The following is a 24,482-nucleotide window of genomic DNA, read 5'->3' as shown; positions in this document are numbered from 1 at the left end:
TACTACTACTACTATCTACAGCAAGTGTTTACTACGTTACTTAAAATCAGTGTTGGGTAAGTTACTCCAAAAAAGTCATCTACTACAAATTACTAATTACTCCTTTAAAATTGTAATTTAATACATTACTGATTATTACATGTAAACAGTAATCAGATTACTAATTACATTACTCCGAAAACATCTGTCACGGCATGCGCCTCAACCTGCTGTCGCTCCTCGCTCACTCCGTAGGCTCTCTGCGTTCAGGGTAGAGTTTGCCTTTACAACTGTAACTGGTATTTAGGCAAAAAAAAAAAAAGCATTTTCCAGGAAGGCAGGAAAAAAAACACATAATAGCTGAATTCTGCCAAATGGGCAACTTCTAAAAGTGCTTTTGTGCACTCTCTTTTTTTTTTCGCTTTTAATGCAGTTTTAAGCTTCACAAGCCAAAAAAATTATACGCAATGCCAAATGTAAAGAGCAAAACCAAAATTACACGGGTTCCACAATTTTGCACTAATTTGCACCTTTAAAAAATAAATAAATAAAAAAAAACATACTGTCAAGTTTTCTTTAAGGAGAACATTTATGAAAGAAGTCTCCAGTCTTTGTATAAATCAGTATGATTCCTGCCATAGGAAAGTCAGAGAGCTAAGTTTGCACTTTGTAGTTTCTCGTTACCTGTTTTTCTTCATGTCTTAATAATGTTAAAAGGGGAAGAAAAGAAAAAAAACGAGAGGCTGGTGAACATTCAAAATGATTAAAGCTACTTCAACCTGAGTGATAACTCTGGTCGTTACACAACTCACTAAAGCACATGGTTTTATTTTTTCAGTTGTCATCACATGAATAATTATTTCGGTGGACATAAACACTGACTTCCTGATTGCATATTCAGGGCGGGGCATTGTTAAAATTCACTTTTAAACGTGATGACTTATTATTCACATACATTTTTCATGAGGCAGGTTAAAGCAAAGGGAGATAGTGTTCTCCTGAGCAGCGCTGTAATATGTGCTGTATACAGAGTGTGTGTGTGTATGACTAAAAGCAATGAGAGAATGATGTGTGTGTGTTAAACAGAGTGACACGCCGAACCCTCCCACACACCGTTTTTAGCTGTCTTGCTCCAGTAACTCAGATAGCGCACGACAAAGGATGAATATTTCATTGAGCGCTTATGGGCTAACACGCTGAAACACATTGAAATTCTGCCCATCTCGCTTCGCTAAATGAAACTCCGCACAAAAATCGGCACTGGAATGGAGACAGGGAAAAGAGAGAGAGAGAGAGAGAGATGCGAGATGTGTGTGAGTGTGTAAGAGAGAGAGAGTGCAACATTTAGAGAGCCGAAGTCGGTGCTTGCCAATTAAATGTTTCATTTACTCCTTAATTTCTCTTTTCATTTGGTCAAATCTGCAACAGCTGCATTGTTCCATGAGCATGGTAATAAGCGAGAAAAAACCCCGGCACAGAGTACGGGGTGTGCTCTCGGCCAATAATCGACCATCAGTGGCCACTGATGATTGCCGATCATCAGGACTATCGCGAGCCACGCATGTCGTTTCACACCCAGTGTGTGATTTCACAAGGTGATCGTACTGAACTGATGAATGATTATATTTAAATATCTGTAGGTGGAAGGATACAAATGAATCAAGCAGATCGTCACGAATGATCATTGAGTTGATGATTCAGTCTGATGGAGTTGAACGATTAGCATTATTAAAGGGCTTAATGACTGCAGTGCTCATGTGTAATGCATCTTTCACCCTTCTTCATTTTTCTTATAATTTTATTTGAATTTAGAAATAGATTTCGATTCATACATTAATTTAAAATAGAATATTAATCACAAATCGCCAAATGCATACCTATAGAAATAGTCTTTTTTTCTAACTACAAAAGTAATATTCTGTTTATTCATTCGTTTATTTGTTACTTTTCCATACTGCCTGTCCCTTGCGGGGTCACGTTGACGGTCATGTTGAGCCTGTCCTAGGAAGCTTAAGGCGTACACTCTGAGAGGTGTGCCAATCCTGTGCATGTCACAAATTCATACTCACCCAATCATACACTACGAGCAAAACGGTGCATGTTTTTGGACTGTAAGTAGAAACCTCAGCTCCTTGAGGAAGCATAGGGAGAACGTGCAAACATAAACAGGAGGCAAGATCCAAACCCCTAACCCTTTAAGTACAACAATGCTAACCACAAATCCACCTTTGGATATTGTGTTGTAGCCTATATTTACATTTAATTCAAGCCATGGGGGCCTGAAGTGCAATTAAACACACCCTGTCGAACATTCAGTACCTCATTGTGGAAATCAATAATATAAAAAATCCTGTTATTGGCAGATATAAGCTGATACACCACCGATTTTTTCATGTTTCTACATGATGTACAATTTTGCTAAATAGGGCAGCATTTATACACTATGGTACAAAAGCTGAAACCGCTGCAAACCTGTCATTAACTGTTCTGTGTGCTGCTGTGATTCCTGCCCGTGCTTAGTCGCCATTTTTCCCCACTAGGTGCAATAACAACTCTCCTTTGCTAAATGGACCAGAGAGCTTATGGGTTTTATGCAAAATCGGCTAATTGATCATGAACATCTCGTTTTTTTTTTGGTTTGTGTTTTTTTTACAGCAAATGATATGAATAAAGGCTGACATATTACTAAAAAAAAAAACGCAGGCAGTGAGTCTATGTTGCACAAATCAATTTCTATAGTAAGACTGGGTAAGGTTTATAATGATCAAGATTGATTGTATATCAGAAATGAGTACGCACCACTTTATCTTGTTTACACCTAGTTTAAAACTTATTTTTTTCCGATTCATGTTTTTTAAGCTATTCTTAGATGTTTAGTGTGTGTGTGTGTGTTTATTTTTTTGAACAGAACTGGAATATTTTTTTAAAAGCTGCCAACCCTGGTTAGTGACACAGCCTCTTGTTAAAATGAGCTGCTTGGGTCTACCCTAGATGATTGTTCACTACGCTCTTAACTCTGAACTAATGGACTTTTATTTAGGGTAATTAAAAAAATTCACTAGTAACCTGTACTGCGAGAAATGACATCTTAAGCAAGTCAGACAATCATAAACATAGCAATTCCTTTGATTAAATCAGATTACAACAAACAAAATGAGATTTTTAAGCTTATTCCTAGACAAATGTTTACACAAAGTTTCACTTTTTTTTCTTTTGACAGTGATTTCTCTTATTTAAATATGAGGTCTGTCCAGAACGGATCCTGTCGTTGTTGAAATAATGAGAACGGTTTGCATGACATCACTGTAACCTGGCAGCCAAGGAGAGTGGACTGAAATGCACGAGTGCACAATGACCAGTTCACTGTACTGATCAGCGGGGTGCTAGATGCCATTGAGTGAGCATATGTACTGTGTGGCTATTGCATTCAAAATGACTGAGAACAGCAGAGCAACGAATCTACATCAAATTTCGCATTAAGCTTGAAAATTTTTCCATGGAAACAATTCGAATGATTCAGAAGGCTTTTAGGGACGATGCATAGAGTGCAGCACAAATAAAAGTGTGGCACAAAGGATTTAAAGTTCTGGAGGCCTGCAACAAGCAGAACATCTGAGAATGTTGAACATATGCAGACTGCATTACATCTATTTTCAAAAAAATAAAACAAGAAAGTTTTGTTTAAAAGTAAAAAAAAAATGTGCCTAGAAATAAGTTTAATAATCCTAAATTTGGTTTGTTGTGATCTTATTTTAGTAATAATTCTTACTACATTTCTGCTTAAACTTTTAGGAAAAATGTGTCTAGAAATAAGCTTAATCTTATATTGATTTGTTGTTATCTTAATTTAAAAAAAGTGTAGCTAACTTGACCAATATCCAAGGTATTTCACTTTCTAAGAGAGTGAGAACTACAGTGCTACAAATAAAGACAACTTACTTCTAGAATTAACAAAAAAAAATATATTTTTACTTTCATTTAACGTTAGCAGTTCAGAGATAATATTTACAAAAGCAATGAAATATAGATGTACTATTTATTTTAGAAGTTGTATCTACAATAAGGCAAGCTACAGTACAGCAGCAAGCAGGTATTCGTTTCTGTGACCTGGTGTCAGGAGTGTTTGTTTGTGTGTGTGTGTGTGTGTGTATATGAGTGTGTGTGTGTATGTGTATATGAATGAGAGACAGAGACCTTGCTAAGTGAGCGGTCACTGACGCTGCGGGCGAGCTGTTGGGTCTCTGTGATCTGATCTGCCACTCGCTTTTGTTCATTCAGCTTCTCAGCCAGAGTCTCCAGCTCGGTCAGTGCCAACTGCAGGGGGAGGCGGTCCACGTGTCCTTTAGGAGTGTTCTTCAGCATATCCTGCGAAAGAGATAAAAAAGTTAAACGATTATTTTGCTACAATCTGCCTTTACACACACACACACACACCTATATATACACACGATATATAAATATGCTAAAATTGTTTATATGTAAATAATGTATATAGTAGCTATTGATTCAGGAACAGCTGTTAAATTCATCAGGACTTACAGTACTATAAAAAAAAAGACTCAAACATTAAATAAGTGTCACTCAGGTCATCTGATCTACTTCATTTTATGGCTCGTAAGCATGCATCCAGCCATTTATAAGTTAGAAAGAGCTTACTGTACTCTGATAATTGTATAATAGCAACTGATGAGATGCACACTGATTTGTAACCTCCTTCACCTAGATTTTTTTGGTAATTTGTGTAACATTTGCTAAACATACGGACGGAAGCCCTATGGGAGAAGCTCGGGTGCCTGGTGTGAAGAGAGCAGCATATTGTGCACCCACTGGGACTCATTATCAAAAAGCTGTGCCATTGGAGCTGTGATCATCTCAAAAAGTCGAAGTGTGCAAGTGTGTGTGTGTTAATGAGAGGTTTAAAAGAAAATTCTACATTCATTGGGCAGTGATAATGTCTATAAGTGTTCAGAATGCCTGTTAATTAAATAATCAAATCAAAATATAATAAACATTTAAGATATGAACATCTGGCCATCACATCCATATTAAAACGTGTAAGAGTATGTAATAATCCATTATCCGATCACTCCATCATTATCAGCTCTGATCAACTAAAAGTTGTATTATTTTCTTAACTAAAATCTCCATTTACACTATATTTTGAAAGCAATGACATTTACAGTTGTATCTGTACGTTTTGTTGTTGCTCAGCTTTACAGTAAAAAAAAAAAAAAAATCAATAAAAATAAATCAGGCTCCGGGGATCGCGAGTTCGATTCTCGTTTGATGCTACAGGCATCAGAAGCAGGGAGACTAGAGCTCAGATCGGTCATGCTCTCTCAGGAGGGACCAATGACATACTCGCACTTTCACATCAATTATAATGACCCTAGCCAATCATGGGCGTCTGTGAGGTCATGCATGCAGAAGGGTATGATAGCGCTATCCTCCGAGTGTGTTACACCATTCAGAACGTTGCGTGAGCGGCAGTTCGAAAAAAAAATGCAGTCAGCTGGTGTCAAGTCTCTCAAAGCAACCACAGGAGGCGTCACCTACTGTACTGTAGATGGGAAACTGCCCTAACAAAGAAATGAGCAGGAATTGACCAAGTTCAAACTAAGGGGGAAATTGGGGGAAAATCCCAGAGGAATAGGAAAACAATCTGGCTCTAAAAAATTTTTTTATATTGTTACTAAGTGTACATGTTAATTCTCCAGCTTAAATACCCCTCACAAACAATGCATTTTGTTACTTCTCCAAATGCACCATTTCCAAGATGCTCCAGAGCCAGCGAGGGAATCTACCTATATGAGGTCATAACAGGGCCTAAACTGAATTGGCTTGTTTAAGCCCCGGTCAATACAAAAATGGAAAAAGACAAAGCAGGGAATTTTTTTTTTTATTGACAAAAAAAGTACATTTTGCATAATAGGTCCCCTAAAAGCTGCAAACACCGCATTTTCTAAAGGACATTCAAATCCTTCAAGTTGATGGTTATGTAGATGGATTATATACAGTATTATGCCTAAACCATAAGTTCTTGTTGAACACTCTGTTCTAAACCTGCTGACATATCGATTTGGCTCTCACTCTGCTGCTGTAACAGCTTCCACACTTCTGACCACATTTTCAAGTATAGCTGGGGGGATTTGACTGTTCCACCACAAGAGCATTAGCAGGGTCAGGCTCTAACGTTGGGCCTGGAATTCAGTCAATGTTCCAATTCATCCCAAAAGCTTAGAAATCAAGACTTCAATCCCACTGTAGGCCCTTGGCAAACCACATCTTGCTTTTATGAGCAGGGACACTGACATGCTGGAACAGGTTCTTGTTCCTGGGAACAGAAATATTAATGCTTTCTTTCTCATACAAGGACATCACAGACTAGTATGTGCTTCCAAGTTGGCTTCAAAAAGACTCACATGTGGGTGTGACTGTCAGGCGTCCACATATTTTTTAATGGACGATGTATATAAAAAATATTGAATGAGTAAGAAAAAAAAAAATCATGAGAAGCGCATTTTTTTTTTTTTTTTGCCGATTCCAGACTTTTTCAAAGTCAAAGCCTTTTGTGTTCAGTTCCGGTTAATGTGTGATTAAACACACCCGTGCTGGAGGGAAGATTTTCCTTATTCACTTTCAAACGTTATCTTTCAAATATTCATGGCTAATCGATGCCTACTGAGGTATGAAATGAAGTTCCTTGGCTCGGGAACACATACAGACTCGGATCCCAGCTCCCAAGAGGACAAAAAAAAAAGGCAAAAAAAAAAGGCAAAAGCAAGTCCGGGGCTGACAGAAAACGCAGCAACACTGACATTTCGCCGTCATCAGAGACCTCACTGTTGAGTAGGTCACCGTGATATTTCTGATGTCGATCCACTTTTCTCTGTGACATTTGGTATGTGTGGCGCGCGTATATGTATGCAGAAAGAGAAAGAGACGCATCTCTGGTGAGGACGCTGCGAGATTGCTTATAAATTGTTGATTCGTGCAGTTTGTATGGGCCAATTCCTGAGGGAAGAAACAAGGCAGAGAGAGATGGAGAGGCAGAGACAGAGAAGGGTACGGAGATAAGAAAGACTCAGACTTGGGTTCATGTTACAGTACACCAAGGGATCGATTGCTGCGAGGTCCACGTCGTTACCTTATAACCATCCTGAAGTTACTTAGCACAGCTTAGTGCACTAGTTAGTGAAGTTGCTTGTAGTTTGTTTCTTCTTGAAGTTGGAACTTGTGTCAAGTGTTTATAATCAACTCTGAAATTCATATTCTGTATGCGTTTGCCGCAAGTTGTGTTAGATGTCCATAATGTACAGTACATAACCTTTTCAAATATAGAGGAAAAGGGTAATTTATTTAAGGAAAATGTGGAAGAAAATGGATAAAGAAGGGAGGATAAACAGTAAGAGAGGGAATGATGTGCAGGTCTGGTGGGCAGTGCCTCTGACGGGAGTCCTCTGTGACGTCCGGCGGCTGGGCGGCTTTCCCCGGCTGAGAACAGGGACCTCTTGAGCCTTTTCCTCCTCATCGGCAGGGTCGCGATCCGACTCCATGCGAGAGTTTAAGAGCCGCGGGAGCTCCGGCAGTAAGCTCGCGGCTGTCCTTGTCACAGAGATCAAAGCCGCCTTACACTCGCCTCTTTGAAGTCCCTGGGGCTCGTTCCATTGCCCCGTGTGCATGCTGCTCTTCCACGTTTAGCGTGTGCGTCGCACACTCCGCTTTGTAGTCCAGTAACCCAACAGAACCCGAAATACACTCCCCGCTGTGTTTTATAGCGCGGAGAGAAGCCTGGGATTTATTAACAAAGATTGCTCACCAGCTGTGCCTATTTCCGCAGCCCTGCCCCTTCGGAGGCCGCCTAGCTAGTAAGCTTCGGAGTGAGCAAGTAGCAATATTAAATTTGAGTGCACGCCCATCACAGACACACGCCGTGACACTATATACAATATATACACACACAAGTCAAACTGGGACATTGTGCATAATAACAACACACTTACGAGAGTAAAAATTTTGTTTATTTTTTCTGTATACTCCCTTGTTACACTAACACACTTATCCCAGCATTTCAATAGTGCTTGGATACCAACAAGGTAAAAACTTTTATTATACTGGACCCTGGAACGGACTGCCCTGGCTTTCCAGGAACACGTTTAATAGCACAAGCATGTGGAAATGGCCTGGAGCGAGGTTAGGACTATACAGGGGATGTGGTAATAACTCCCAGCATAGTTCCTGTAACGTGCAAGTGGCGTTGGTAAATAATTGTGTGAACAGTTCACACAGGCCGATGTGTCTCTTATGCAATCTGGCCGCAAGTTATCGGCAACTATCAAGGATCAGCCATTCGGCTTGCTTAATGTTCACGAGAATGTCTGCAGTGAGCTCCTAGCCATCTCATCCGGAATCAGAATTCTTCAACCTTTATCTTATCATCGCAGTGTTTGTGTAAATGTTGGTTTTACGACTTCATTTTTTTCCGAAATTTCATCATAAATCTCTGACTTGACAACCCCTTGTATTTTTCAAGTAATTCAAGTACTCTAAAGTAAAGTGTGATAAAGTGCACATAGAGAGAGATAGATACAGTATAGATAGATAGAGAGGGAGCGAGGGAGAGAGAGAGAGACAGAATAAACACAACCTAATGTGACACAATGACAAAACAGTTTTTTACTAAAATTTTATATGGGCCTACAGTAAGTATTCAGACCCTTTGCTGTGTCACACATATATATTGTCCATTTCTTCTGATCATCCTTGAGATGGTTCCACACCTTCATTTGAGTCCAGCTGTGTTTGATTATACTGATTGGACTTGATTAGGAAAGCCACACACCTGTCTATATACAGTAAGACCTTACAGCTCACAATGCATGCTAGAGCAAATGAAAATCATAAGTTCAAAGGAACTGCCTGAAGAGCTCAGAGGCAGAATTGTGGCAAGGCACAGATTTGGCAACGGTTACAAAATAAATTCTGCTGCACTTAAGGTTCCTAAGAGCAATGGAAGACGTTTGGGACAAGCAGAACCCTTCCGTCCTGGCCGTCCGTCCAAACTGAGCTATCTGGGAAGATGAGCCTTGGTTAGAGAGGTAAAAAAGAACCCAAAGATTACTGTGGGTAACCATCACTGCAGCCTTCCACCAATCGGGGCTTTATAGCAGAGTTGCCCAACAGAAGCCTCTTCTCAGTGCAAGACACATTAAAAAACACCTGAAAGACTCCAAGATGGTGAAAAATAAGATTCTCTGGTCTGATAAGACCAAGATAGAACTTTTTGGCCTTAAATCTAAGCGGTATGTGTGAAGAAAACCAGGCACTGCTCATCACCTGTCCAATACAGTCCCAACAGTAAAGCATGGTGGTGGCAGCATCATGCTGTGGGGTGTTTTTCAGCTGCAGGGACAGGCCGACTGGTTGCGATCGAGGGAAAGAGGAATCCGGCCAAGTACAGGGATATCCTGGACAAAAACCTTCTCCAGAGTTCTCAGGACCTCAGTTTACCTTCCAACAAGATAACGACCCTAGCCTCCAAGTGGCGCAGTGGTAAAATGCTCGCCCTATCATCCGGAGATCGCTGGTTCGAACCTCGGGTGATGCCGTTTTCCTCTCACAGCCGGAGGCACAGAGAGAGCTGATTGGCCGAGGTCTCTCAGGGGAGGTCAATCAGGGGCGTCTGTGAGCTCGAGCTTGCGCACGCGGAAGGAGCGGCTAGCGCTTTCCTCCGAGTGTGTTACTCCGCCCCTAACGGTGCGTGAGCAAGCAGTTCGAAAAGATGCAGTCGGTTGACGTCACGCGGTAGATAGTCTTCGCCCTCCCGACTGAGTGGTAGTAGTAGCCTTAATGTGGGAGCCCCCTAGTGACAGGGAGGAATTGGCCACGACTAAATTAGGGAGAAAATTGAAAAAAAAAAAAAAAAAAAGATAACGACCTTAAGCATGAGCATTTGAGCATCTCTGGAAAGATCTAAAAATGGCTGTCCATCAACGTTAACCACCCAACCTGACAGAACTAGAGAGGATCTACAAGGAGGAATGGCAGAGGATCCCCAAATCCAGGTGTGAAAAAAACTTGTTGCATCTTTCCCAAAAAGAATACTTAGGCCCATGTGATATTTCAGTTTTTCTTTTTTAAATAAATCTACAAAAATGTCAACAATTCTGTGTTTTTCTGTCAATATGTGTGTACATTAATGAGGAAAAAAAATAACTTTAATAATTTTAGCAAATGGCTGCAATATAACAAAGTGAAAAATTTAAGGGGGTCTGAATACTTTCCGTACCCACTGTATATTAGTTGAGGTAATAAAACGTTATTCCTAATTAAGATGATTTTTGTACTGTATATATCATCAAATGTTTACCGTTCTCTAATACAAGGGTTAATTAAAGTATGTTTGGGATGAGGAGAAAAGATGTTATATTTTACAGCCACTGACCTGTAAGAGGAGGATGAACTGAGGAAACCGTTGAATTGGCTTCACCATCAGACCGTACAGAGTGATCCGGTCAACACTAGATGACTGCTTTTTCTACAAACATACAGAAACAGAACATTTTAAAATATTTTCCATATTTATCTTCCTTCTGTAAATAACTAGGGTTTAAAATGCACTTCAGTTGGCATTTTAAACCCTAGTTACACTTCATTCCCAATTTGCACTCAAGTTCACTGTATTTAACAGAAGTATATAAAAACACTATAAAATATGCAAGAAGTGTTAATTAACTCATGTAAAAGACAACTTCCTCTTTCACATCTTACTCTCGTTAACATCGATCCACTTAAAAAAAAAAAAAAAGTTGTTCTTTTTCCTTAGTGGGATTTAATAAGTTTGTACAAGTTACAAACAAAACAAATAGAGAAAACTAAGAGAGGTTCACATTTCACAAAAACAGCAGAGTCATCTCCACATAAACCAGAAATATTTTGGCTGTTCAGCAGGATAAAAGGGAACATTAATATTTGCTTTTTGTGACTTTCCTTTTCCTTTTGTAAAGTATTTTAACCCCGGCTACAGTATACACTGTGTGTCTATTTTGTGACTAATATTTAACAAGATATAACATTTCTGCCTTGTCATTTCTACTCTACAGACTGTGAATATATAGGTGCATACTCTATATTAATTTTAATTGTTGTATATTTACATTTACAGTACTGTGCAAATGCCTTCAGCCACCCCTTAATTTGTCGTAGTAAATTAGATTAAATGATGTCGATTAAATAAACAGTAACAAATGTCTTACTTCAAAAGGCTGCAAAGTGCCTAAAAGATACAATTTTAAAACTGTAGCAACCCCAGGAAGCTTAGAGAACTATTCCTCAAGACTACATTAAAATATTCAAGAAAATCTGGCTCTTTGGAAGAAAAAATTGGTGAGCAAATGCAAAGAAAAAATATTTGTAAGTGAAAATCTATTTATAAATGTATGTTTTAGATGTTCAATTACTATAAGAAATGTACTAAACCCAATGGCAAAAATGCAAACACTAATATCTCAATCTGCCTGAATGAAAAGAATGCTTAAAAAAAAAAAAAAAATAGCCCCCAATTATAAATCCTATGTTTAACTAAACCCTACAGTATGACTGGTTGTGATTTTAACATATATTGATGTGTATACAGTAGCTACAATTTATCCTTTGTAACCTTTAAGAATTGCCAAGCAAGCTTTCAACATGAGAAACTGGTAAATTGGCAAATCTTTATCTGGTAATGTTATTTTAAATCAAAAGGAAAAAGTGGCAAGTTTTTAAAAATAAGTATGATAATGGGGGGGGGGGGTGTAAATAAGCTGTGTCTACACTAACACAGCTTATTTACCCAAGCTGTGTTAGTGTAGAATGACTGCAGAGGGATTTTTATATCTCAGTTGGGGTCTTGGGCTTAGGTCATTAGTACAGCTGCAGTTGGGAAGACTCTGTTCATGTTCCACGTATTTTGGTCCCGATAAACCACAGCCTCTTACCAGTTTAGAGTTTTTTCAAATAGTTTGTCTTTATTATGAGAGGGTGGTGGACACAATCTTTCCTGCTCGCTTTAAAGTCCTGGAGTCATGCAGGTCATGGAGCGATGGCAGACTGCAGCAAATCTCTGTCTCAGCAGAGCCAATGATACGCGACAGTCTACTCTTGTCGTCTGCAGTGGAGGTAGCATACCGAATAATGATAGAGCAGGTCAGAATTGATTCATAGCGGAACAGAAATTAACCTTCATTAACATCCAACATTGATTTTTTCCCCCCACAGCTTTAATCTATTGGTAGAAATATTCTTTGAGGTCCTCAGTTTCAGCTTTTTTTTTTTTTCACATTGGTGGCATCCATCTGCTTTTCCCTTTAAATCAATCCCTAACACTGTTACAGATGGGGATGTTTGCTCTGCTCTGGTTTTTATCACCAGTGTTAATTGGCATGATGTTCTGCAGCAAACTGCACTTTATTTGGTGCTGCCGGTGTGTGGAACGTGTGTGCCATGGGGGAATGGGCTATTAGTACTAAATTAGATACTTTAGTGTACCTGGCAATTCTGTGCATTCTGCACATGTCAAAGCAGAAACTTAACCGACAAAAGAAGAAACCACATCGTGTTTATATATTGGCAAACAGCTTAAGCCTTGTGCCATTGAATCACTTTGTGTTGATTTTATGCTTTTGGAGAGGGGTTGCAAAAAAACAAACTGTGTATCCGGAAAATATTGGACCAAATATTACTGAAAGCCAGGTTTCTTTGCATGTGTCTATATACAATTATATATATATATTAGGGGAATAATTGGAAGAATGAAATTCATTATTTAAATGTGTTTTTCTTGCGCCTAGCAGCAATTCCAATTATAAAGACTTCAACTTTTAGTTCGACATGGAAACCCCTCATTTTATGTACCGGGTGGTGGAAGGCAAGGAGGCTTTTCCAGGACAGGGAGAAAATTCATCACAGGGCACACAAGCGCGCACACACTCATTCACACACGACAAGCAATTAGCCTAGTCTTTGGATAGTGGGGGGGGAACCGGAGGAAACCCACCAAGCACAGGGAGAACATGCGACTTCTAGACATTTCCTTGTTCATTAAAAAAACTTTTACAAACAGCTGGCTCATGAGGACATAGTCCTGCACCACCCAATCCCAAAGCCACTGAACAATGAGAAAGCAGCCTTGCAGAATGCTCTAAGATTTCTGTCGGAACTACAAACGAAAAATTGAGGGAAACTGAAAATGACTGACAAGTTAAAGAAAAGAGGAGGATATTGTACTTAACAATAATTTTGTGGCTAGTTATTTCTATTCACTTTTAAAGCATTTATTTTGTTAAATTCGCACTTCGCAGTCAAGCATACTTTTCCAGGCTAACAGGAAATACTTGATCTATTGATTAAATAAATGATATCATTTATAGAATGTGTGCCAATATTTATTTACCCCTAATTTTTTTTAAATAAGCAAATTCTTACATTATTGACAAACTCTAAATAAATTCTCAAAATATAAAAAAAACTCAATTTATGGATTTTACAAGTATAAGATATTAAAATGTCCAAGAAACAGATCTGTAATTCTGTTTGGGTTAACCTACAGGTTAAATAACATGGTCTTTCTGAAACTGAAAGTTAATGATGAAAATGTTCAAGTCCTTTTCACAAGTAGATTTTAAAAAACACTATTAATAAATAATAATAGAAACTAGAGCCCACGGGTTTAAACACATTTTATTTTCAAGTATGTATGATTACCTACAAATATGTGTAGATTAACACCGCAAATTGTACCCACTGCAACTATGCCGTGTTCGGTGGCCTAGAGCACTGACCTCCAACTGCTGCACTCTGGACTGGTACTGGGCCTTGGCCCATTTGTTATTGGCCCACAGCAGGTTTTTCTGTTTTAAGCTCATTCCTGCTGCCACAAAACCATTAGACTACCATGAGGTAAAGGGGAAATGTCAATCTTTTTTTTTTTTTTTCAAAACACAAGAGATTATTTGGAAGGACAAGCTGCACAACCATGATGTTTAATGCTAGCTTGCTGTTACAGTGGAGTGACGGCTTGTTTACAGAGATGGGATAAATGTGTCCTAGAAAGCATTTGACTGGCATAAATTGGCCGAGTACAGTTTGGATTAAAAAAAAAAAAAAGTACTGAATGCTGTAAATGCACAAGGGTTGTTCAAGTCAAATTGGGACGTTAATATCGGATTTACAACTATGAAAGTAAAAACTCTGTTTATTTCTATATATAATTCCCTGCTATGCTAATGCACTTTTGGATACCATCTAGGTAAAAAGTTCTCTTAATACAGCTGTCTCAAAACAAAAGTTTTGAGAAAGATGCAAATCGTCATTTTCACAAAGTCTGCTGCATCAGTGTTTTTGAATCTTTCAGATGTTACTATGGTATACTGAAGTGTAATTTAAAGTATTCTAGAAGTGTCAAAGTGGAAAAGCCTCAAGAGGCAGGTGGACAAACAAAACCCCAAAATTCTGACAAACCCCAAGCCCTTAAGCAAGAATGGCCTGCCATAAGGTCAGGATGTGACCCAGGAGTTTATTGGCAGCATGCTGGGGAGAATTGCAGCGGTTTTGAAAAAAAAAAAAGGGAAAACACTGCAAATATTGACTCTGCATAAACTTGTCAATAAAAACCTTTGCCACTTGCGAAATGCTTGTAATTATACTTCACTATACCGTAGTAACATCTGACAAAAAGATCTAAAAACACTGAAGCTGAGTGTGAAAATTAATTTTGAAAAGTTTGGCCATGGCTGTACGCTGGTGCCATGTTTAAACTGTCTGCTTCAAGTTTGAAACACTGGCCTCCCAGGAACTCCTTAAATTTCCCAAAAGGATCATCATTCAAGAAAGTATGGCCTTCTTTATAACATTTGCATCATTAAAATGTTTTACTGCGGCTAAAAGTCTCATCACCATATTGTGCTTGAAGTCTCCCATAAAGGTCAATCGGTTTTATGTTTCATTCATGAGTTTTATTACAAGTCCCATTTTGACTTGAACACCCCTCATAACGTCAGCAGAACACAAATGGCATGCATTCAACTGCACTTACCTTGAGGAACTCCAGGAAGGCAGGTTTGGATAAGCAGGCCTTCTTGATGAGGGCCATGGCATTGGTGAAGTTATTCACGTAATCGCTGTAAACATCCAGCACCATGGACTTGGAGAACTGGGGAAGAAAATCAATGAGTGAAAAGTGACAAAAGAAATGGATAACAATCAACTCTTTTGGATTTAATCAAACGTACCCAAGTGTACCAGTCACAGTGCTTAAACAATGTTGAATATTTAAGCTACGATATTCAATCTTTTTGATTTGACGAAGGAAAACTGCTGAAAACTTGGTGCTTTTCCCAAAACCTTGCATGATTGCAGGGCTGAGCGATAGGGAAATGAACGGTAATTTTCCTGAAGTACTTACAGAGTTGATCGTTTGCTACCTTGCAATTCAAACACCCTTAAATATCCATTACAGGTGGTCATATTGAGCACTAGCGAAAAATAAAAAATAAATAAAAAGCAATAAATAATAATTAAAAAAATCATCCGTTCATTGGTTCAGCTTTGATTAAAACCAAACGGTGGTTCAGATTCACATAAAAGCAAAACTTGCCCAGTTATACATAGGACATAATCTACGGTATATGGGTGTGCGTGTGTGGGGTTTTTTTTCTTTTAAATTTGTATATAAAATCAGTAGGGAATTATTACATAATTTTAGCTTAAGGGGGGGGAAAAGAATTCCCATTAGCTCTTCATGCTTAGGGGCTTCTGTCTAAACCCGAAGAACATCAATGAGGCCAAGTGGGCTCTTTTAACCGGTGAATAATGAGCAGGCTCTGTAGATGCTCTCTGCATCGAGGGTCATAGCTGTACTCATTCATTAGGCCATTAGCCTTCCTGCAGTGTCGCGATGCAAACGCATCTCTCATCACCCTGTGATAAAGAACACCATCGTTGCTCGCAGTAATTGCTTCATCATTTGAAAGGGGTCAATGTGATATAGTGATATAACCTACTCGCTAATGCTTTACTCCCAGTTAAGGCTTTTCTTTCATCTTTCTCTATTGTTCAGAGGGTTTTTTTTTTCCCCCTGAAGAAAAAGAAAGATGAAGATATTTTATATGAAAAGTACAAGCATTCATTTTATCTAAATGCATTTTCAGAAAATGAGAACTACTAAACATTTGTCACTTCAATCAGACCTTTACGACAACACTTGAAGACTCTTGACCTAGATGTTAAATTCAACCAATTAACGGTATAAGTATTAGGCCATTGAAAAGAAATGCTTTTCAGCAGCTTTTTTTTTTTTTTATTCATTCTTTCTTTTCATACCCTTAGTGAGTTAGGTGAATGTGCAATAAAACAGTCGGTGTCTAGCCTTTTGTGTTTAAATTGGGAAAATTGAAAAAATTTACTTCATTAGGAATTATTGTAGGTGGAACAGCGGGTAATGCTGCTGCATCATGGCTCCAGGGTTGTGGCTTTGAACCCGAGTTGTGTGCAAAGTTTTGCATGTTCTCATCGTGTTCTTTTGGGCTTTCTCTGTGTTCTCCAGATTTCAGGCACTGACTTAATGCATGGCAATAGGGAAACTCAGCAGGAACCCTAATGTTGGATGAGCATTGTAATAAAGTTGCAAAGATGTTGCAATTACCTTGTTTGTAAAAGATAGAATTACTAAAGGTTCAATGAATGACCCAAACACGACATTGCAAATACAACAAACTTTAGAGTATTTATTGCAAGTAAGATCCATTTGCAGATCACATAAATGGTCCCTTAAGTTCCTAACATTTTACATTTTAATTTTAACTGTCCAAGAATAGGAAAAAAGGGCAAAAATTCTCAAATTGATGAAATTTCTACTTTTAGGAGTGACAGCAATTTTTAAACATTCTTATAATAAGAAATCACTCTAATTGCCACCAAAATTCAGAAAAGCCCCTAACTGGTTGTCCTTACTGGTTAGGAGCGAGAAAATTTCAGACAGTCACGGAGAAAAAAACGTTTTTGGGACATCGAATAACACGGAGCTCGTTATAAAAAATGTTTGGACAAAAATGGAATACTTTTGTGACAGATCTTGTGCGGTATGCAACTGGTCCTTCAACAAATATTTTGTATGCTGTCTCCGTAGAAAATAAGGCGAAAACTCTTTTATGTTTTTTAGTAACAGCGAAGATGCAGCTTTGCAACAGTGATGATTTGGGTTGTCACGGGCGACAATGTCGGCAATAATAAATCAAACTTTGCTTTTACAGCACCACAGATCATGAGGAGATTCATACATTTCCCCAGCACACAGCGTGAAATCTTGCACATCGCTGGTTTCCCTGGAGTTGCTGGCATCATCCATGGCACACACACTAAAATAATCGCCCCGAGCACCAATGAAAAGGCTTATGTGAACGAAAAACATCATCATAGCATCAACACTCAAGTGGCTTAGGATGCAACATGATTTATCAGTCAGACAGCGTACACCACTCTTTTTTGGGATTCTCTGTTATAATCTGCAATTTCATTCCAGCACTTCATTAACATAGCTCCTCAGGGGTACACGTGCAGCAACCTGACAGGTGGTGTTGATGGTTTCATAAATTGCGTCCGCTCACTTTATATCTGAGTAGGGCAGATTTTTACATTAATTATTTCTGTACTTTTTACTACCTCCTCCGCAAGCAAAACGCTCTCACCCTCTCCAGTTTACCTTTATTTATGGAGGCCTTTTTAGCAGATTGCGAAAGTTCTATACTACAGTACTCTATTATAGGAGCAGTCTGATCAGCATAACTTCATGCATCTGAGTCATGCATTTATAAGTTTTGTCTATTATCACTGATTTTAACAGTTTAAAACTACTAATAACTGTCATAATTATTAGAACTCTATATATATACAGTGGTGTGAAAAACTATTTGCCCCCTTCCTGATTTCTTATTCTTTTGCATGTTTGTCACACTTAAATGTTTCTGATCATCAAACACATTTAACTATTAGTCAAAGATAACACAAGTAAACACAAAATGCAGTTTTTAAATGATGGTTTTTATTATTTAGGGAGAAAAAAAATCCAAACTTACATGGCCCTGTGTGAAAAAGTAATTGCCCCCTGAACCTAATAACTGATTGGGCCACCCTTAGCAGCAATAACTGCAATCAAGTGTTGCGATAACTTGCAACGAGTCTTTTACAGAGCTCTGGAGGAATTTTGGCCCACTCATCTTTGCAGAATTGTTGTAATTCAGCTTTATTTGAGAGTTTTCTAGCATGAACCGCCTTTTTAAGGTCATGCCACAACATCTCAATAGGATTCAGGTCAGGACTTTGACTAGGCCACTCCAAAGTCTTCATTTTGTTTTTCTTCAGCCATTCAGAGGTGGATTTGCTGGTGTGTTTTGGGTCATTGTCCCGCTGCAGCACCCAAGATCGCTTCAGCTTGAGTTGACGAACAGATGGCCGGACATTCTCCTTCAGGATTTTTTGGTAGACAGTAGAATTCATGGTTCCATCTATCACAGCAAGCCTTCCAGGTCCTGAAGCAGCAAAACAACCCCAGACCATCACACTACCACCCCCATATTTTACTGTTGGTATGGTGTTCTTTTTCTGAAATGCTGTGTTACTTTTACGCCAGATGTAACGGGACACGCACCTTCCAAAAAGTTCAACTTTTGTCTCGTCGGTCCACAAGGTATTTTCCCAAAAGTCTTGGCAATCATTGAGATGTTTTTTAGCAAAATTGAGACGAGCCTTGATGTTCTTTTTGCTTAAGTGGTTTGCGCCTTGGAAATCTGCCATGCAGGCCGTTTTTGCACAGTCCCTTTCTTATGGTGGAGTCGTGAACACTGACCTTAATTGAGGCAAGTAAGGCCTGCAGTTCTTTAGTTGTTGTCCTGGGGTCTTTTGTGGCCTCTCGGATGAGTTGTCTCTGCGCTCTTGGGGTAATTTTGGTCGGCTGGCCACTCCTGGGAAGGTTCACCACTGTTCCATGTTTTTGCCATTTGTGGATGATGGCTCTCACTGTGGTTCGCTGGAGTCCCAAAGCTTTAGAAATGGCTTTATAACCTTTACCAGACTGATAGAGCTTAATTACTTTTGTTCTCATTTTTTTCAGAATTTCTTTGGATCTTGGCATAATGTCTAGCTTTTGAGGTGCTTTTGGTCTACTTCTCTGTGTCAGGTAGCTCCTATTTAAGTGATTTTTTGATTGAAACAGGTGTGGCAGTAATCAGGCCTGGGGGTGACTACAGAAATTGAACTTTTAACTGTGATAAACCACAGTTAAGTTATTTTTTAACAAGGGGGGGCAATTACTTTTTCACACAGGGCCATGTAGATTTGGAGTTTTTTTTCTCCCTTAATAACATAATCTTCATTTAAAAACTGCATTTTGTGTTCAATTATGTTATCTTTGACTAATAGTTAACGGTTTTTGATGAGCAGAAACATTTAAGTGTGACAAACATGCAAAAGAATAAGAAATCAGGAAGGGGGCAAATAGTTTTTCACACCACTATATATATAATCTGTAGCCTACTTTTGCCGCTCTCGGTGTCGTAAACAGTGACGTCACATGCTTTCCTAGAAGCAGTCCTACCCCTCACTGAAAGTAAGAGTAGGAAGCTTCATTAAATAATCTCCATGTCCTACTTTTAAGTAGGAGAATTTTTAGTCCTAAATTCACTTTCAGCGTAATTCCTAGGAGTTATCCTGAGAAGATTTGTAAATATGGCCCCAGATCAGAGATTGTGAGTGCATCTCATGTCACGTACTCTTGTGTAATGTGTTGTAATGTTACCTCTTTGTTTCGTTTTCTTTCAGAAATATTACAAATATTACCATGAGGTGCGTCTCGGCTCCCAAATTACCCCTGAGTGCAATATGGTGTCTGCACAGAATCCAAACAGCATCATGTCTGCTTTCACAGAAAACATCTCATACATTAAGTGCATTTTTTCCCTTTTGACTGCTTTCCAACTTAATATGAGTAAATTGCTGTTGTCCGGTATTTGTAGCATTATTTGCACAGACAACATGTTCCATAGTGGTCCAGTATTAAGCAAGCAATGCTATCACCACACCGACCAAAGTTCGAGATCCGCTCAGGCTAGTTTGGTATTAATGTTGTTCTTCGAATAAATTTTTAGCACTGTGTTGGAGACATTAGTTTCACATTATCCTACAGGCATGCAATCAAAGTGGCTACGATGTCATTTCATTAAAGTCATTCTGACTTTGAAAAACCGGCAACATTAAAAATTCTAGACACCACATCATTTTGAAGACCAAAACGGTGTAAAATAAGTGTTTAAATACGTACAGTATGCATCAGGCCCTAGGCTGAAATAATTTCCAAAAAGAGAGTGGGAGGAGGTTGTGATTTTCCCTCCTGGCACTAAGACAAGTGTTACCCAGGTCCACTATTAGGCTATTAGGCTTTTGGCTAGCACCAGTTTAGAGCTGGTTTAGTAGGGAACCTAACAACTGGCTTTGTTTTTCCATGGGCTAGAGAGAGTAATGCTTGCACAGTAAGCTTTTTTTGTTGTTGTTGTTCTAGCCCAGCAAAATATTGGTGCCACCATGCAACCGAGTTTTTTGTCTGAGGGCTGGTGCCTAGCTGCCTGAAAACAAAGAACTGGTTCTAAATTGGGCACTGGCTCAGAACTAGCTCTGCATTGGTGGAAAAGGGGTACCTGACCCTACCCAAAATAATGCAGCTACTAGAGATAGTAGATAAATGAACAAATACAGTTACTATTCCATTAGGCGTACTTTTTGGAGAATAGCAACTATGGCACATCACCTTAGTCCTCTAGCTGTGTTTGTTTACCATAAAATAATTACAACACAAGTAGATATGATTCAAAAGTCTTAGGTTTAGGATTTTAAATGGAAAGCTAAACTAAAGAGTTAAAACACAATTGACATTTAACCGAACTGTAAAATTTTTGGCAGGGAAAGAAAAGCACATTATTTCTCACCGAGGCAACGAAGAGGTCACCAATCTTCTCGCTAGAGTCCCACTCTGCCACACGGGAAGCCAAAGCAATCTGGAACATGCAGTGGCATTGAGTGATCTCCCGCACACGGAAGAAAATGGGCCTGATCTTCCTCGGGCTCAGGATGCGAGGCTCAGCCTCCAACAATGGCCTTTGGTACTCCTGTAGAAGGATAGGATTTTTTTTTTTTTTTTCAGAGCTGTCATTTTAAAAAGTGATCTTACCAAAATGGTTCATTTTACCATGAAAGGAAAAAGTTGGGATAAGAAAGAGGGATGCATTTGAATAGAAGGGGGATTTGAGCACACATATAATCAATTCATTTTTTAAAAATACAGCATAAAATTATACTTTTAAAATGGCTCATATCTGATTCAAGGAGAAACCCGATAGCCCTCATCAAGCCTTAGGTAATTTTCTATGATCGCTTTTTATTACATCTTTACTGCTATCAGTTTTTTTTTTTATATATATAAAACATGGATTATTTTCAATTAGACAAGCTTGTATTTATGTTAGTAATTCTGTACTTAATACATCCTGCACTCTAATCAAAATCAATAGGACAAATTATCCTGTTTTCTAGTTACAGCCTTGGTGAGACTTCTATCCATTTAGAACACACACTCACACAAATGTTTATGAATAAACAGCGAAGTCTAGTCATTAAAAGCTAAGATACTGAGGAAACAATAGATTTTTCATGACCACTTTCTTTCCTCCCCCACATTCACCACTGCTAATGAATTATCGACAAGGACAAATTAAGGCTGAGGATAAGCCAACGGGAATGTGCTTCTCTAACAAGCCCTACAGCGGCAACTCCGGGACTCAATTTTTCATGCTTTTATTTTTTGGTTACGCCCTCACCGATTAAGTCGATGCAGCTTTATTGCCAAATGCACTTGTTGAACACATCAGGCCGATGATCTGAGACATTATAATGAGAACTCAAAATGCAAAGGACTATAGACAGAGCTTTCATTCCACAACAAAGGTAGGGGAAAATCGCACGGATCCAGATGGACTAGATTTCATATACTGTAGGAACCATTTGTCATTGATCTGTGATTCAATTTGGACCGTGCCTCTGCCTGGGAAGAGAAATGATAATAAATGCTTTTCCCTGCACCTGCTGAGATCATAGCTACATGGAACTCGACTCGCAGACAGGAGATTGGGTTGCCTTTAAAAGGATGCATAACTTGGTATGAATCTGATTACACAACACATTAAAGCTCAGGCTTCGTTTCAAACTTGGACTTCTAAATCGTTTGCAGATATTCCAGGCATTATATTCCAGGTGCAGTCAAAGAGGTTTATTTATTCAATGACTGGATGAGGAAAGTTTTTAAATTGAATCTAAAAGATTTTTAAAAGTATATGAAATAGAAGAACCAAGGGACAAAATTGGATTGATTTAACCAGCTTGGCTTAACATCATCAGATCAGAAATGGTGTATAAGAAAATGTTATAAGAAAATAATCAATTATGGGCATTACTGTTTGCACCCTGAACTGTTTTATTCCTCTTTTACCACATTTATTTGCCAATGATTAAATTCTTACCAAAATATTATTTCACAATAATTTTTTTTTACATTTAACCAATAAATAAAAATATTAACAGATTTTACTTAGTTAAGCTATACCTACTTATTAGCATGAATGCGTAAAATTAAAGAATAAAAAAAATAAAAAATAAAAATAATTCTTAAAAATAAAAATAATTTTTAAAAAGAATTAAAATATATATTAATATTTATATATATATATATATATATATATTATAATTAATATAATTCTATATTTTAAACCAACCGTAATTCACTCTAACGTTTATGGACTTTTTAAAGGGATAATTCAGGGGTTTTCAAGTCTGCCTTAAATCAAAATTGAGGTGCATATACAGTAAGTACATTACAATAGGTCTTGGTTGCTACACATTTTGCTGCTCTGCACACTGACTGTCAAGTTTCTCACCCACAACGCGAATACAATACAAGTAATTGGGGTCAAATTTAACAGCCCTTTTACAAAAATGCATTCCAAAGATTAGCTGAGACTCATATGAATCTTCTATAGTCCCACAAAGCCAAATCGAGTTTATATCTTTCAACAGTGCAGTGTATTTAATACAAATTTAACTCTTTAATAGTCATACGGCTATTTCACAGGTGTCAGCTGAACTTTAAAATTACATTTACATTGTACTCACGTTCAAGTGACAACCTTCACAGTTTGCAGAGCAGAGAAGGAACATTTTTAATGACCAAAACCTATTGTAATCTATTTATATGCACCTCAATCTTTTCATTGAAGTCAGATTTTAAAAACCCTGAACTATCCCTTCAAGTCCAACCAAGCAGACAAGATTTTTTTTTACTTGTTTTCTAATGAATTGTAACACAATGAATTAATAAAGTATACTACTCACAGAAACTTTCAAACTGAAATTGCTGATTGGATCATTTTTGTGAACTAAATTCAACCAGAAACCACCCAAAAGTAACTCACTTGAAGGATTCGTTTAAGAGATTCCAGGTAACTCCTTTCACTTTGCACAATGGAGCCTAGAATGTGACGCCGAACAATCTGGAAAAAAAAAAAGAAAGTCAATAACATTTACTGTACAGTAAAACCTTGGTTTGTGAGTAACTTGGTCTCCAAATGTTTTGCCAATGCTCTTCCATGCTCACTCTGCATGTGTCACTTGTATAGTCAATATTTAATATAAATAAATATACATAATTATATATATATATATAAATAATATAATAAATATATATAATTTACTGTAACATTGTGACTACGTGTGAGCACGCGCAAAGCATTTTTTTATTTTGTGTCCAAGTGTATTGATTTTTTTTAGTAACAATGGCCTGCAACAACGGCTCCCGTGAAAAAAATGGTTGAAAAGACTACTATTCCTGTCCTACGTCAAAAAAATGAATCAGGTTCAAATGCAAAGTCACATTTCTGCGAAATCCTCAAAAATAGGCAAAAGCAAGTGTCATTAGCAAGGATTCTAGTTAAAGACATTTTCTGACAGAGCAGCAATTTTGTTCGTGTGTGTGTGTGTGTGTGTGTGTGTGTGTGTGTGTGTGTGTGTGTGTGTGTGTGTGTGTGTGTGTGAGACAAAGTGGCCCTCCTCCTCTCCTTTCTCATCTTTCTTCAGCCACGGTTCTAATCAAAGGTAAAGTGCAGGTTATTCGGTTTTATTTTTTTACTTTTGGTTGTGGAACGAATTATCTGAGTTTCCATTATTTCTTATGATGAAATTCACTTTGATATACGAGTGCTTTGATATACCAGCACATTTTTTGTACGTGATTTTACTACCTATGTAACTACATTGTTAGTTTCAACGAATAATGTTATGTAGCCTTGTGAATAGTTCCTTCTTCTTCTATTTTACTTAATTCCATTTAACATTTCCTCAAGATTTTACTTAAATAAGAAAACAAAAATCTT

At 38.1% G+C, this 24,482-nt stretch overlaps 1 protein-coding gene across 5 annotated transcripts in view; it reads right to left on the bottom strand.

The window, feature by feature from the left end:
* Positions 1–24,482, bottom strand: part of arhgef10la (Rho guanine nucleotide exchange factor (GEF) 10-like a) — a 189,828-nt gene that overhangs the window by 123,310 nt on the left and 42,036 nt on the right. For all 5 annotated transcript variants that reach the window (XR_008356170.1, XM_053483986.1, XM_053483989.1 and 2 more), the window contains 5 exons: positions 23,526–23,603; positions 20,991–21,170; positions 15,053–15,169; positions 10,424–10,516; positions 4,174–4,344 (listed from right to left, as the gene is read on the bottom strand). Coding sequence is in view for 4 of the 5 variants with exons in the window: in XM_053483986.1 (XP_053339961.1) it covers positions 4,174–4,344; positions 10,424–10,516; positions 15,053–15,169; positions 20,991–21,170; positions 23,526–23,603 (639 nt within the window). In the remaining variant the exon portion in view is untranslated. The remainder of the gene's footprint in view (positions 1–4,173; positions 4,345–10,423; positions 10,517–15,052; positions 15,170–20,990; positions 21,171–23,525; positions 23,604–24,482) is intronic.

Source organism: Clarias gariepinus, chromosome 23 (assembly GCF_024256425.1).
Source record: "Clarias gariepinus isolate MV-2021 ecotype Netherlands chromosome 23, CGAR_prim_01v2, whole genome shotgun sequence".
NCBI classification, from domain to species: domain Eukaryota; kingdom Metazoa; phylum Chordata; class Actinopteri; order Siluriformes; family Clariidae; genus Clarias; species Clarias gariepinus.
Note: the sequence above shows the minus strand (reverse complement) of the source record. Positions and strands in the feature narration are given on the sequence as shown.